Raw genomic sequence first — 15,961 nt, forward strand, 5'->3', positions numbered from 1 at the left:
CTAAATCTTAGTCTGATGGTTGTATTCAGTCTCATATTGATGTGAATGCGAGTATGGAAGTCTTACTGGTGAACTAAATTGTTTGAATGAAAACAAAAAAATGTAATTATTAGAGCACTGAGGTGAACATTGTTTTTTAGGGGCCTTCTTCACAAGCGCAGAGCTGCAAAGTGTCCGGCTTTACACATACACCAGCAGTCTCCACATTTTTGTGGTTGCAGCAGAAGTAATTTATTTCCTCTTTATTGTGTACTACATGATAGTACAGGTAAGACCCAATGGAAAGTTCAGCTGACAGCACCTCCTTGTGTCTGGTTTTGATTTCACTTACAAAAACTTTAGGCTGCCCAGCGAAGTGGCTGAGTCGCCATCCCTGGAGGTATTTAAAAGACGAATAGCCGTGGTGCTTAGGGACAAGGTTCAGTGGTGGGTTTGGCAGCATTAGGTTAACGGCAGGACTTGATGATCTTAAAGGTCCAACCTAAATGATCTCATGATTCTATGACACTACTTGATTTCAGTAGTGCTGCTGCTGACTTGCACCAATGGTAGATTGAATCAGATACTGTATTTGTATTAAATAATAGGAAGGCAACACTTTATTTGGCTGGAATGCTTCTTTTGAGAAAGATAATGAGAAATTAGTGTAAGATGCAGTTTTAGTGATGTGCAGTAGTCTTCTTTATTGCAGAGAGGATAGCCCTAATCTTTAGAGGTATATTGTATGATACAGAGTCACGAGACTGAAACAGTAAAATTCCTCTTTTCACAGGGAAAACTGATGAAGACTCTGAGATGGAGATACTTCCACAGCAAGTGGAATCTCCTGGAGACGGCCATTATATTGATTAGCTGGAGCGCCCTGTCAGTGTTTGTGAAGCGGACAATCCTTGGGACCCGAGACATCAGCTACTACCAGGAACACAAAGAGGAGTAAGTACTAATGCTAGTTAGCGCACCCTTTCTTGGTGCTACTTATGCAGAAACAAATCTATTTTTCCTCTTCCCAGACATTAGCATGTCTGTGCTAGATAATGCTACCCTATATGACTATATTCATGAAGCATGTACATACTTCAGAGCTTAGATGTGTGTTGGCAATAGGATTTTCTTCTGATACTGCTATAATAAAATCCAGCAGACTTGAGCACCGAGTTCCCCAGCCTAGCTGCTACTTCCCTATCTGCATCACCTTATTCTGAATCAACAAGCCTTTCTGCTACAGGACATCCATCCATAATCTGCCTCATTCTTTCTTGTTAAAAGCCATGGGTTAGAGGACAATAATGGCTTATTTAATACAGAATGGAAAATGAGAACATCTGTTAAAAACCAGTCACACAGGAAAGAGGTGATACAATCACAGGATAATTTAGGAAGAAAAGGACCTCTGGATGTCTCTGTTTGACCTCCTGGTGTGGTGTTAGATCAGGTTGCTCTGGGCCTTGTTTGGTTGAATTTTGAGTATCTCGGAGGACAGAGGTTCCACAGCCTCCCTGGATCCAGTGCTGAACCACTCTCATTGGGCGGGGATGGGGAGGAGAGGTTTTTTTGACATCCAGATGGAATTCCTCTTGCTGCAACTTGTGGCTGTTGTCTCTTGTCCTTTCATTGTGCACCTCCAGGAAGCATCTTACTACGTCCTCTCTATAATCACCAACTAGGTAGTTGGAGACAGCAATTAGAGGCCTCCTTAGCTTTCTTTTCTCCAGGCTGAACAAATCCAGCTCCCACATCCTTCTCTTGTATCCTGTACCCCGACTCCCAACTATCTCAGCAGCCCTCCACTGGACTCCATGTCCTCTTTGCACTGAGGAGCCCGAAACTGGGCTCAGTATTCCAGATGCAGCCTTGCAAGTGCTGAATGAGAGAAAGAACAAACACTTCCTTTAACCTGACAGCTACATTCTTGATAATACAGCATGCATATTTCATAAAGGCGTATGTCATGTGCTATATTAGCATACACAATTTATAAAAGCTTTTTGTGGTCAACTCTGTTGTAAACAAAATTTTAAGTACAAATAACATGCAACCTTTGTGAAGGGTAAATATAAGTATTACCAAGCTTTTTTTTAGCTAACATTAAGATTTGACTTGCCTCAGTCAGAGATCACAGTTCTGACCTCCAATCTTTTACTTCGTTCCTTTCGGTACCCTCTCACCCAACTTGTTGGAAATTAGCTAATCCTGTCACAGCCACTGCACCCTGCTAGCTGCACAGCACCAGTCACCCTCACCTTCTCAACTACACGTGCGCAGAGGAACCTGTCTTCCTTTCCAAGGGCCAGGATTTGATAGTAAGTTTGCACTAGCTGCCTTTAAACTGTGACTTGCTAAAAATGAGCAACATTTGGGCTACAGCCTGGACCTTCTCTCAGCTTTAGCTAATGCTGTTAAAAAAACCTCTGCCATGTACAACTGAGCTTTTTGTGGGCACACAGCAGGAAGTACGGATGGGAACATTCAAGCAAGAACTCAAGTTAGCTCTCCACTGAAAACAAGGACAGAGTGACTGGCTTTTCCAGCATACTCATTTATGCACTTCACAGGCTTCTGTGTACACGGTCTATTACATCTTTTCTTTTTTTTTTTCTCCTAACAGCTGTGTAAGCTTTAATGAAACAGCAAGGGCTGATGCAGTTCTTGGCTACCTGATTGCATTCCTAGTGCTTCTCTCCACAGTGAAACTGTGGCATCTCCTGAGGCTCAACCCTAAACTAAACATGATCACTTCAACTCTAAGGAGGGCATGGGGTGATATCTCTGGATTCATCACTGTTATCGCAGTCATGTTCCTCGCCTATTCCATCGCTGTGAGTAACACTGTGGTTTCTGTTGTCTGCAGTCTGCATCCAGGTGCTGTCAGGTTCGATGAATTATTTCTGAATGCTGAAAGCAACGCAGCTTTGAAATATAAAACTGAATAGAGCTGCCTATCTAAATCTTAGGTTAGCAGCTTGGAGCCCAGTTCTTCAGTATAAGTGAAACAGAAGTTAAAATATCCACTTGTTTATTCTTTGCAAACTGAAATATACTGCAAAAATCAAACACTGAGATGAAAAAATAGATTCTATGTGTGTAATAGGTGTGACAAAGAACAAAGTACAGGAAAAATAATTTCCTGGATAAAGCTTAAATTGGGGAGAGTGCAGCAAGTGCCATTTTTTGTTTGGCTAGTTTTTAAGTGGGAAATAATTACTTTTCTGCCTATTATAGGAATACTTATGCAAATAAAATGGTATTTTCATTCTAATGAGATTGAAGAATTATTGGACTGCAACTATTTATGTATATTTATTGTTTTAGCTGAAAGGTTTTGTGTAAACCTTCTGGGAGAAAGTGGGAAATTCAGCACATCTCAATTGCAAAATCACTGAAGAAGTGAAACCATCTGAGCCAAATCCAAACCGTCCTGTAAAGGGCAGTCCTGTGACAAACGGGACCTGCTGCAGTCTCACACTGCCTGATTTCACGTTTCTCATCTCTCCTTCCAGCACTGGCACTCTAGCAACTGAGTTTGTGGACACAAACTTAACAGGTAAAATAAGTGATCAGATCAGTTCCGTGACCCAGCCTGTTGTCACATCGTGCAAGCAATGGAGCTGTGAAATAAAGAGGCAGAGGGGTGGAGAAAAAAGTGAGACTGCAGCAGCCCCCATTTAAATCAGGCACAGTAGGCCCACAGGATATAAATGAAGAAAATAGCACCTTGATTACTGAGGGCAAACAAGTAGGTTGCCTGTTTGGAAGGATCTGTGCACTAAAAGGTCACTGTTTGTGACTATGATTCATTTGGTCATTATTCAGGGATAAATCTGCTCCTTGGAGGTGGGTTAAATTACTTTCATGATTTTGTCATGTACTTGCCGATTTTTTACATATCTAGTGCCAAGCTGAGCAGATATAAGACATTCTCATATCCATGGTAAAAAGTCTTACAGATAAACACACTCAGAAAGTGTGAATCCAGTTCTTAGCTCTAGGATAGTCGTCTTCTGACCTTGTCTGGGGTTTCCTGTTTGTAAACAAAAAAAACAAACCCAGAACACAAAAAAAGTTTAATGGCTCTGATGATGCGCTAGGAGGGCTTTCTCTGAATACAGCATCATTTGCTGATTTTGCAGCAAGGACTCTGATCATGACACAAGATATGCCTTCTTTCCTCTGCAGACAAACTTGATATTTGGCTGGAAGCTCTACTCTTACAAAACTCTCTTTGATTCAGCAGAGACCATGGTCAGTCTTCAGCTGGGAATCTTCAACTATGAGGAGGTACCACCCCTAATTTTGAGAATTTTATCACTGTATAATTAGCATCTCAGCTATCGAATACGCTCTGACACAGAAAATAGAAAGACTTTCAATTAGTGCTAGACATTAATCTAATTTTATAAGTTCCACAGCTTTCTAAAGCAGCCACCTTTTCTCATCAAGAAAAAGGCACCATCTCACGTACCATTTTCACCATCAGTAGACTCACAATTAACCTTTCATTGAGAAAGGTGCCCGCATTTTAACTAGATATGTTACTTACTGATTAGAGAAAGTTTTGAGCAATTTCCTTAGAAAGCTACAGATGGAAATGTGAGCAATGTCCTGCATTTGTTCTGAACACACACCCATCAGCTTCCCAAAAAAGGCAAGGCCTTCCAAAAGGGAACTTTATGCTACATTTGGTTTTATTATTCTTGATTTTTTCATTAAGTTCTTTCAAATATTACAATATCCTTTGAACGGCTCTTTCTGGATTAAGCTAGTTCTCAGACATCTCTGACTGTGAAGTCCTTCTTGGTGGATATTTTCAGACCATGGATCCAACAGGGTAAGGATAGCTTTGAAGATCAGTAATTGGGCACAAAGTTTTTCACCTCTACATCCCACTCATGTTGTTAATCATGAAAATATATTCCTACATTATAGCTTACATGAAAATTAGGTTTTGGGATTTTTACGCAACCCTCTGTTGATATGTGTCCATGACAGTCTGACTGGGCTTCTTTGTAAATACACTACTAAATAAAAGCATACCGAGATTTCATCTATACTTTGAAAGCTGAGGGATGATGGAGCTTCAGCTGTTCTGTGGATAAACAGTTCTCCAGGCTTGTCAAGTTTCACACGAAACTTCCATACCCTTACAATCAAATGCAAACACTTAAAAAACCCCAAAGATTCCCCATATTCATATATCATATATAAAAAATATTCTATCGTCTTTGTACTACATCATATCAACATAGGAAAGTGGATAAAGGAGAAAAATTTTATATATATATATATGTATAATACAGATAGCATAATTTACTAACCACAAGGATTTTCAGGGACAAACTCCTTATTGTGTCTTAACTGCTTGTATGTTTTTGGGGGGTTTGGGGATTTTGTTTTTTTTTTTTCAGTCAAAATATGATGTCTTACCTTATTAATATTACAGGTCTTGGACTACAATCCAATTTTAGGCTCCTTCTTAATTGGATCCTGCATAATTTTCATGACATTTGTGGTACTGAATCTGTTCATTTCGGTGATTCTGGTTGCTTTTGGTGAGGAGCAGAAGCACTACCAGGTGTGTTCATCCAAGCTCTCCTGCCGTTCTTAACATTTATAGTGCAGTGCTTACTCATGATTTAGGTATTCTACCATCGGATGAAACCCATACAAACTCAGTCCAACTCCTAAGAAGTCAAGAATTACTCATAAAGCACACTTCAGATTTTCCAGATTTATGCTGTCCACTCCTGTTCAGACGAGTCTCTGTTCAGATCTGATTTGTAACCTTCTGTTCAAATACTAAATACAAAAAGAGTCTTAGACTTGTGCTCTAGCGCCATTGAAATCAGTGCCAAAACTGCTACTGAAGTCCATGAGGACTTTACACTCCTTTCAAAAATGTCCCTGAGTGCTTGACCCATTCAAGCTGTTGATAGCATGGTGTAAATTCCAGCTTAGTACTCCAGTACTGTCCAAAATTCCTCTGTTTTAAATAAAGCCAAGGGAGATGAAAAATAGAACACGTCTCAATAGAAATCAAGATATATTTAGTTTTTCTCATGTGCTTCGTCTAGAAGGCGGCTCACTGTATGTACCACTAGCTGTATGGTAGCTGGCAAGTGAACTCCAGGCTCCCGTAGCAAGGTTTCCATGGGCTTTGACAGAGCCAAAACTTCTATAACATACTGTTCACTCATGCCCAACTGGGACTTTTGTCCCGATATATTTGTGTGATGTTTTGCTTTGGCAGTTACTTATGCTTAGTTGTTGAGTGTTGTTGCTCTGTTGAGTGGAAGTTGGCTTATTTCAGTTCAAGTAGAGATTTTATCTTGTGACTTTCTCCGACTTCAGCAGAGACGGTATCTGCTTCTGGTCTGTGCATCTGAGTAACTTATTTCTCATTATTTTAGGCTTCAGAAGAAGAGGAGATTGTTGATCTAATGCTAATGAAACTTTTCGGTTTCTTTGGGATTAAATGCAAGAAGGAAGAGAAGCCAGTCACTAATAATCAACTGGAAAAACCTGTCAACAATTAGATGATAACCACAATGAAAAGTCACTTTATGTGTGGGTGAAAGCTTTACTTTTTAACTATGAGCTGCAGTGGCTAGACTGAGGTTATCGTGGCTTCTGACTGAAATGCTGTGGCAATAAACTGTTGCTGGCGTGTTATAGAATTAATAGAATTGCCTAGGTTGGAAGGGACCTTTAGGTCATTGAGTCCAACCATCAACCTAACTCTGACAAAACCACCACTAAACCGCGTCCCTCAGCACTGCATCTGCCTGTCTTTTATCTCCAGGGATGGTGATTCTACCCCTTCCCTGGGCAGCCTGTTCTAATGTTTAATAACCCTTTTCTGTAGAAGTTTTTCCTAATATCCAGTTTAAACCTTTCCTGGTGCAACTTAAGGCCGTTTCCTCTTGTCCTGTCACCTGTTCCTTGGGAGAAGAGCCAGACCCGCTCCTCGCTACACCCTCCTCTCAGGTAGCTGAGGGATAAGGTCTCCCCTCAGCCTTCTCCAGGCGGAACACCCCCAGCTCCCTCAGCGGCGTTTTGGAGTAGCTAAGAAATAACGCTAAACCTAAGGCAAAGCGTCCCACGCGTACTTCCTGTAGACTTTGCATCCGTACTTAATAAACACTGAGCGTTTGTTGCACCGTTTGGCTAAAATCCGCTCTCTTGCTACCAAGCCACTGCCATGGAAAGATGGCGACGCCCTCAGACCGCCTTCCTCCCGTCAGCCTGACCCTGCTCCCGCCCTAGTCCCAGCGGCCTGACGCGGGGGGGAGACACAAAGCCACTTGGCCCCGCGCCTGCCGGCCGCCTCCTCCGAGGCCGTGAACCCCCCTCAGAGACAGCGCCGCCCCCTCACGCCTGCCCTAACGGCCGCCGGTAACGGCCGCCCCCGCTGGGCGGGAGCTCCGCGCGGCACCGCCCCCCGCCCGCCCCCAGCAAAGATGGCGTGGCGAGCGCTGCGGCGGGTCGGGCCGGTCCTGGTGCCGCGCTGCCCGCGCCTCTCGCCGCGGGTGCCCGCGGCCCGGAGGTTGGCCACCAGCTCGCTGGTGCTGTCCGGTGAGTGGTGGCCGGGGGGCAGTGGGAGGGAGGCCCGGTTCGGCCGGGAGCTGTCGCTCCCTGCTCTGTTGGGGCTGCCGCTGCCCCCTCCCGTAGCAGCCGCTGTGAGGGAGCTCGGTGCGACGTGCAGACCCCCGCCCGGCCGAGCCTTCGGGAGCGGATGGTGGCGGGGGTGGGGGGCGTGTGTCCTGGTGCCCCCGCGGCTGGGAAGAGCGCGGCCGAGCGGAGCGGGCGGCTGCGGCGGGGCCGAGGGGGTCATGGGCAGCCGCTGTCGCCGGGGTGGCCGTGAGGGGAGCAGGGGAAGCCTCGCAAGATGGCTGAAGGGCTCGGGGCTGTGGGGGGCAATGGGTGCCTGGCGCTTGTGGCAAGTCCCACCTGCCCCTTGTCCTGGTGCCGGCCCTCTCCCAATTCCTCCTGCCAGGAGGAGCTGGTTCGCCTCTGTTAATTGGCAGAAAACTTTTAACCTCCTCTGGATGCTGCAGTTCTTTAGCAAAGTGGCCCTGTCCCCTTCTGGCCCCAGCTGCCGGCTTCGCCGAGCGGGCCAAGAGCGGAGAACGCAAACTTGACGAAAGAAGCGGATAGCTTTCCTGGGATCTTTAACAGTTAACTTTATTAACAGTTGGTAGGTCGGAGGAGGCCGGATGGGAGGACCGGCCGGCAGCAGCCCCAGCAGATGGGCTGGCGATGGCCACTGGGAAAGCAAGCCCGGCCACATCTCCAGGGCTAACGGAGTTCGGCCTGGCCTAGCCCAGCCCGCTGCCAGGCGTGTGGTGACAGAGGTGGTAATGCAGGAGATGGACTTGCACATCAGTGCTCGGTGCGGTTTTGTGCTTAATGTAATTAATTCAGAAATTAAATGCTGCCGTTGAAGCTCTCTTTGAATGAAAGTTAGCCACAGAAGTCTGAAAAACAGAATCTGTGGTCCTGTAGAAGACAGGAATGTTGAAAAGATAGAAGAGGTGAAGAATATGCTATAAAAGTAATGACTGCCACTAAGAGGTCATAAATATCCTTCCAGATAGTCTTTTAACTTACCTGTTTACTGCCTTCTACAAGTGAAAGAAATAACATTTATTAGTTATTATTTGCAAATTGAGTCAAGATCTAAGCTTTTTTCACTATTCTTATTGTTTAATATACCCATTGTTTTTCTATAGGTATAACTTGAAGGAATAACATAAATTATGCTTTTGTGTTAGGCAGAGAGGAAAAAAATTATATGCCTCTCTGTGGAGGTGTGAGTTTTCCTTCACTCTTCAGGTATACATTTATGAAATATTTAATAGAGGCAGGCTAAACTAAATGAAGGTGTGAATTCAGCATAGGCTAGTTAAGCTGAAACCAAAGTCATGTTGAAATGAATGAAGCTGGAGTAAATTTAGCTGCTCTTCTGAAAAAGAATGCTCACAGAAGAGATTTTATATGCTTTGACATTTCATATGCGTTTAATTTGATTTATTTAATGGGCTGATCACATGAGCTCAAAGTTCAAATTTTGAGATTACTTATTAACTCTTTTTAATTTGACCTTTACTTTATTTGCACTGTTTTTTGTTACAGGGTTAGAATTTTTCATTTTTCACTTCTTCCCCCCCACCACCTACAGAAGCTTATGTGCTCCTCTAACTGTTGAGAACACTTTACTGCTGTGTTCCAAACTGACCATGGAAATCTTGTTTTTTCTCACTCTCTTTTTTTTTTTTTAACCTTGCTTTACAAACATTTTATACAATATTATTATCCTACATAAAAAGATATTGTTTGGCTTCTTTGTGATATACATATTGTCATAAATGTTCAGCTTGGGTTTGAGATTCTGTGTCATTCTCCATTCTTAAGGCTCATTACTCGTTTCCAATGCAATTCCTATTACCTATGCGTTTAATGTCTTGACCTGAAAAGATTTAAGACGTTTGATTTCTTCTGTTTATTAGAATGTGTGCTGGAGAGATTTATGTAGGTATCGATAATGCTAGCTGAAATTCTCCGGGGTTTTTGAGTGGTAATTCATGGAAGAATACTTCATATTTGCATTTTACTCCAAATTTTTTCACATAATGTACTTGCAAAAACATGTGTTGCTCTAACAAGGTCTATAAAACTTAGTCCATCTTCAAAGACAAACCATTTAATCTAGGACTTGCTTCTCTTGCGTGTGTTCAGACATAAACAAGAGGATCACTACAACCGAAACAGCTTGAAACTTGACTGACTTACAGTGGAAAGATTTTTAGCAGGTCTACAGAGAAAACTTGTTTTCATTCATGTACAAGTTTAGAAAATATACAAGGATTTGCAGAAGCGTAGTTTCTCTAGCAGGTAGAAGGAGTCCGGCCTAGAGGAAGAGCCTGAGAGGAGAATTTTGAACTCAAAAGGAAGGCCCAGCTGTGCTACTCTGGCACCAATCACACAGGCAGCTCTATTTAAAAAGTTATCTTCTTCAGCTTCTGGGACATCCCTTGCCTAATTGGATAGGTGCTACATGTGAAAGTTAAAAATAAATTCATTTTTTTTTAAAAAGAAAAAAAAGGGGAAGACAGCGTCTATGGAGAAACTAGAAGTGAGAAAACGGACAAAGCGGGCTGAAAATGCTCAGAGTAAGAAAAGTTCCACGTAAAGTGTTAGCGAGGAAAATGTTGCCTGTTTCAATTACTTCTTTTGAAGTGTCTGCATATGACTTTATAAAAAGAATTGCTTCTAATACAAGCTGGTACAACCTGCCCTGAGTCTTATAGATCTAAAATATATGTAGCATTGTAAGAATGCTGTGAAGAGACTTAACAGGGCCTTAAATATGTTTATTTTAAAACTATACCGAATACCTACTGTGTTCTTCTCACAGTAACAGTATTAACAGAGAGCAAATTCTTTTAAGTAACAGTTGCCTGCATTAATTTGCCTTAATTTTATATAAATCTGTGGCAACATTAAACATGGAGAAGTAGACTCTATAGGAAATGTCAGGTGGAGGGAAGGGAAGTGGTCACGTAAACTAACCAGGCTGCAACTTTTTAACTTCAACTGATGGCTCTAAGTACTTTGAATGAGATGCTGTAATGCTGACACTGTTTCTAATGGGTCATTAACAGTGGCCTGACCTGGAATAATAAAGTGGTTGTCAGAAACAAACACTAAATATGCTTGAAGAGCCCCTAAGCCATCATAGAACCGCAGAAGTATGAGTAAAGTACACATATATGCTTTAGATTTATACTTTTGTTTGAAATACTACTGTTGCTCCTGTACTTCATCAGTCTCTAAGTGATAGCACAGGAACTAGTAATGCTCTCAGCAGAACACCTAGTGGGCTTCTACCGCGTGGCTCAACATGTCATGAGCAGAAAAAAATGCTTCTGTAAATTGCATGTGCTGTTTAAAATGTTTTCCAATAAAAACAAACAAAACTGACCTCAGTTAAACGATTTTAAGCCTGCAAATGTGTCACTGTATTTAAGCGAGCTACTTGTCACTTCTTTCTGAAATACCAAGTTTGTTTCATTTTAGCCCGCAAATTCACAGACAAGCATGAATGGATAACAGTTGAAAATGGCATTGGAACAGTAGGAATCAGCAATTTTGCACAGGTATTGATCTTTTCCCCCCTTTACCCAAGTCTGCAGTATTTATTTATGCATACCTGCTCTTGTCCTTGCTCTTTGGACAGTTACTGGTTTTTATTGTTCTAATCGCATATGCTACACACTGAGTGTGATTTTTGGACTTGGTCTATCACGTTATTTGTGAAGTGAATGCTGCTTCAGCATTCTGATAAATTCTTAATCACTTCAGATTGAGCCTATGGAGAGCTGAACTTGATGAGCAACTTAATGGTTCAGCAGAATTTAAAACCTCCTTTACTACTTCAGTTCTGATAGGCCTGAGGAGTTTGTGGCATACATGAAGAGGATGTCTTGTGCTTTCTAGGCCAAATTTCCTTTGACAATGAATACAGTGCAATCCCTCTGGCTAAAGAACAGTCGCGAATGGAAGTACAACATGGCGTATATTTCTTACTCTAGGATAGGAATTCCTTTGGATTTTTTCTTTTGTTTTGTTCTTGTGCAAGTACTTGATTTGGAGTAAGTCACAGGCAAATTCAGGATAGAGATTCACTGTATGTGAAACTCAAGAAAATCTAATGTGAGAAGCTATCGATGAAATGAATGTTTCTTAGGATAAGCAGCACTTCCTGTAATCTCAGTTTTCTGTAAATAACACTAATGCTTTGTAAGATCCCTAGCCTTTTGTGAGATAGGGTACACTTGTCAGTGAAGAGGCAGAAGCCTATTCTGCTTGAGCCGATTCTTATGGTGATAAGGCTCCTTATTAAGTCAGTAAGGACAAACTGTACACTAACAGCTCTCCAGTGGTCCGTGTCTGTGGGGAGGAGTCATTGCATTTTCTTTCAAGTTCCACAAATCCTCTGTGCTTTGTAACAAAAAGATAATTCCCTCAAATCATTGGGAACATTTTTCTTTAAAACAGTTGTTACTCTAGATGATGCTAAGGACATCAGCCTGCCTGAAGAAATCTGGATATAAAGCCTGTAATTCATCCCGAGGGTTATTAACGCTGTAATAGATAAATGATAATTTGGCATTTGGGGCATGGTAACGAATCAGTTTTTTCAAGTTGCTTGTTTAAAAAGAAAAAGTGAAAAACATGCACTCGTTGAAGAATGAGAACTAAATTTAGAGACAGAGATTGCTTATATACAGATATTAGAGTTACTGTATCGGATCCCTCCTATGTATAGTTTCTTTAATGTATGCTTTGATGCTTTTTCTTTTAAGGAAGCATTAGGAGACGTTGTTTACTGTAGTCTTCCAGAAATTGGGACAAAATTGAGTAAACATGGTAAGTTTCTGCTGTAATTTCTAATGAAGTAATTATTCTACTCATCCCACTCTCACTTTGCAAAGATAAATTTTATGAAATAAACTTTATGTTCATTAATACCATTATTGATCCTCTGGATGCAAAGGAAATTCAGGTGTTTCTACAAGAGGCAGCTTTAATTTCCAGTTCTCGCTGTCAGACCACGCATGGTAGCAGAAAGTACTTGCTCATTAAACTGTGAAGACATTTATTTAAAAAACAAATCTTTGAAATATCTTTTGTAATAATTTTATCTAGGTTCTGTTTTTAAAATATTTATGCTTTGATTTGGACTTGCTAGTGCTTGGGTGGGCTTATGCGTATTTCTGCAATTACGCATTTCGTGAGTTGCATGATGTGAAGCATCTAATTGATATCAAGCTCTGATTTTTCTATGAATATACAGATCCAGTAATTTTGGGGTATCAACTGTAATCATTGGGTTTTGCTCATTAGTGACGTACAAATTGTTACATTCTTAATCATTCAGTTATATCATTTTCCATATTAAGGAAGAGTGAGCATTAACAGGTAGAAAGGAAAGGCCTATTGCTGTATTTACGTGGAGAATACATGAAGAAAAGATTGTCATTAGCTTCAGACATTGCAGAAAAAGAACGTAGATTTACTGAGGCCTTTCTTTTGCCATCCTTCTTATGGAATAGGTCTGTATCGAATTGTTTTGGTCAAATATGTAATACCGCGTTGAATGGTGAATGATAGACAAAAGGTCTTTCTGTTTAGGGTTTTAATTAACCAACTTGTAGTTTTATCTGAAGGAATTTCACTTTCATTTAGTTCTCTTTTGTACCCATTCTGGCTTCAGTCTAATTCCAGGCTTTCCCAGAACAGGTTGTTCTCTGATTCCTTGTGCTAATGCCTATCTGTTCCTCTGACAGCTCCGTGTTCCTCTAGCCTCTGTCTTGTTTGCTCGTGGCTTAGAGTTGCTCTGGACTAACATCGCTCCAGGCACTTTTTCCACAACTGCCTACAAAATAGATAAAAGGGAAGAGCGGCTGGGTGATTCCAGTGCGGTGCTTCTGAATACTAATGTGTGTTTTCCAGTGAGTGCAAATGTAACACTTGATAGTGTTTCTGAAGAAAAACTGGGATTCCCGAGATTGTGGATGTGTCTATTTTGTGACCAAATTATGTATAAAAAGGTTTAAATTGCAGATAAAAGGCATATTTAGGTCTCTTTCTGCAAGAGCTGAATGTGGTTCCTTCTAACACGATATCATATCATATGCTGTAGGGCTTTAGCAAAGGATTAGCCAAATATAAGAAATTTCTGTCCTTTTGGAGCAGCCAGCTAGCTAGTGTTATGCAAGTTCCCCAGAATAATTCAGGGGCATAAACATCAAATTTAACGTTGCCAGTCATTGTCATAAAGTTGGTGACTTCAATCTCTTTGGCAGTTTTCCTTGCTCAAGATCGAGACACTTCTTCAATGGCTAGGTCATCACCACAATGTCTGACTGAAGAAAAAATAAAGCACTTTGTATTTTCCTCTTAAAAGCGTTCAATCGTATTCTGTGTTTCAGATGAGTTTGGAGCTTTGGAAAGTGTGAAAGCTGCTAGTGAACTCTACTCTCCTCTCTCAGGAGAAGTGACTGAGATTAATGCTGCCCTTGCAGATAATCCAGGGCTCGTCAATAAATCTTGTTATCAAGATGGTAAGATGTCATTTTTATCTTTCAGCAATGAATGCCACCTGGCTTCTTGCTATCGCAAAGGCCTCTGCAATGCCTAGTTCTTCCAGTGTAATGGTGTGGAGGCTTAAATGGAGTATATTGAATATAGCTCAAGTCCAGTAAAATTTAATGTGACAGTATTATTCTAGTCTTTGCTGACAGCTGCTTTACAATGTGTTCAGACATAGACGGTGGTTGAATTTAAATCTATTTCCCTTGATCGTGTTTCTCTATTTTGGTTTTGTAACAGCTCACGATACCGAGAGGTCAGGCTCTTTTACGCTTTCTAGAGAGCGTCTCCTTAATGCCACTGTCAGAGACAGGACTTAGACAACCGATCTGACTCAAAAAGCCATTTCTTACGACAGATTGTTTGGTTGCTTTTTGAAGTATTGAAACATAGGTTTGCCTGCACAAGAAATTCTGTTGATTCTACCAGTGTTACAGGGCTTATATTCCTACTGGCAGTACTTTTCTAAGGCAGTAACATGAACGGATCTTTCTTGTAGGATACAAGATCTTGTAGGATATTAGCAACTGTTTTTCTTTTTGATTTCCTAACTACAGGTTGGCTTATCAAGATGACCGTGGAAAATCCTGCTGAACTTGATGAACTGATGAGCGAAGATGCCTATGAGAAATACATAAAATCTATTGAGGACTGAGCTGGAATAATGAAATAAATCCATATAAAATGTTTCAGTGTAGTTTGTCATCAATCAGTGAAGTACAGAATATCCAGTTTTGGCAACCTGAAAAATACCGCTTATGATCACATATACAAGACCATAATAATTGCAGAGATAAAAATGTTTAACATCTGCATACCTGCAAGGGCTTTTTTATTGTGTTATCTGATTTACGTAACTTTAGGATGTTATCTATAATATTTTGGGAAGCAAAATTTATTTGTTAAAATATATACTTCCCAAGATTCATTTGAAAATCAAATTTAGTCACAACAGCCTTAATATGATAATTCTGTAGTAGGCACGTGATGTTCTCTTAACCTGGACTACAGCTTTTCCTAAAATACTTTTCTGTTGCTCCCAAGATATTGAAAAACAGCATCTCCCTAACCTCCTAACATTTTTTCCTAATTACAGTTACGAAGATGATACCAAAAAAGGAGAAGCCATGTCAACTACCTCTTTGCGTGATGTTTTACTTCTTTACAGAATTTATTAATCCTTTGTTTTCCTCCTTCATTTTACTATGTAATCAAGTAGTTCTGCCTTTGAGCAGAAGGTGTGGTTTTTGTCTTCTGATTTATATGCTTTCTTACTATGCAAAACTCATGCAATGACAGTTTATCAAGGTTCTAGAGTGGGTTCTTTAGGCTGTATTTTTTGTCTGGTAAACACTACCTATGTCCCAAGTAATTAAGGAGTTCTACATCTTGTGCCTAGCGATTGCGGTGATTTCAGAAGAGTAGATACTTGTGAAAATTGTGTGGTCAATAATAGTTTGACATATAATGTATCCGTGTGTGTCTGTCTGTAAGATCAAGTAAGCATATTGCTGTTAGGACATCACAGGAATGAAACTAAAACTTTCACTTTACAAACCAGTAAACTAAAGCAGCTGATTCCATTAGACTTAATATTTGATGAATCCACAAATGTGCTCTCAAAGTTGATGTGACATCTGAGGGTGAGCTGGTGTTGTACAGACCTGCATTTTAGGAAAACATAATAGTACAGCGGAGTTTTGGTCTAAAAGTTTTTTCTACAATTTTAAAATAGTGATTAGAAGCCAAGCACAAAACAGGAACAAAAGCCAAGTATCTGTAAGTTAACCTAAGAGGAAGTAGGGGAATG

At 40.9% G+C, this 15,961-nt stretch overlaps 2 protein-coding genes across 2 annotated transcripts in view; both read left to right on the plus strand.

Moving 5' to 3' along the window:
* The window catches only part of PKD1L3 (polycystin 1 like 3, transient receptor potential channel interacting), a 40,785-nt gene extending 34,255 nt beyond the window's left edge, over positions 1-6,530 (plus strand). The window contains exons 38-43 of the mRNA XM_074583435.1: positions 141-268; positions 773-933; positions 2,606-2,816; positions 4,174-4,275; positions 5,438-5,569; positions 6,405-6,530. Of these exons, the coding sequence (XP_074439536.1) occupies positions 141-268; positions 773-933; positions 2,606-2,816; positions 4,174-4,275; positions 5,438-5,569; positions 6,405-6,530 (860 nt within the window). The remainder of the gene's footprint in view (positions 1-140; positions 269-772; positions 934-2,605; positions 2,817-4,173; positions 4,276-5,437; positions 5,570-6,404) is intronic.
* Positions 6,531-7,409: 879 nt separating this feature from the next.
* On the plus strand, positions 7,410-14,840 carry GCSH (glycine cleavage system protein H). Its single transcript, XM_074582847.1, has 5 exons — positions 7,410-7,569; positions 11,074-11,153; positions 12,363-12,426; positions 13,992-14,123; positions 14,709-14,840. The coding sequence occupies exons 1-5, from the start codon at positions 7,455-7,457 to the stop codon at positions 14,804-14,806; spliced, it is 489 nt and encodes a 162-aa protein (XP_074438948.1). The 5' UTR covers positions 7,410-7,454; the 3' UTR covers positions 14,807-14,840.
* The last annotated feature ends 1,121 nt before the right edge of the window (positions 14,841-15,961 follow it).

Source organism: Larus michahellis, chromosome 4, assembly GCF_964199755.1.
Source record: "Larus michahellis chromosome 4, bLarMic1.1, whole genome shotgun sequence".
Taxonomy (NCBI): Eukaryota; Metazoa; Chordata; class Aves; order Charadriiformes; family Laridae; genus Larus; species Larus michahellis.

Coding starts and splice junctions, on each gene's coding strand:
- GCSH (XM_074582847.1), top strand. CDS start 7,455: ATGGCGTGGCGAGCGCTGCGGCGGGTCGGGCCGGTCCTGGTGCCGCGC. Junction 7,570..11,073: donor CAGCTCGCTGGTGCTGTCCG/GTGAGTGGTGGC, acceptor GTTTCATTTTAG/CCCGCAAATTCACAGACAAG. Junction 11,154..12,362: donor GAATCAGCAATTTTGCACAG/GTATTGATCTTT, acceptor TTTTCTTTTAAG/GAAGCATTAGGAGACGTTGT.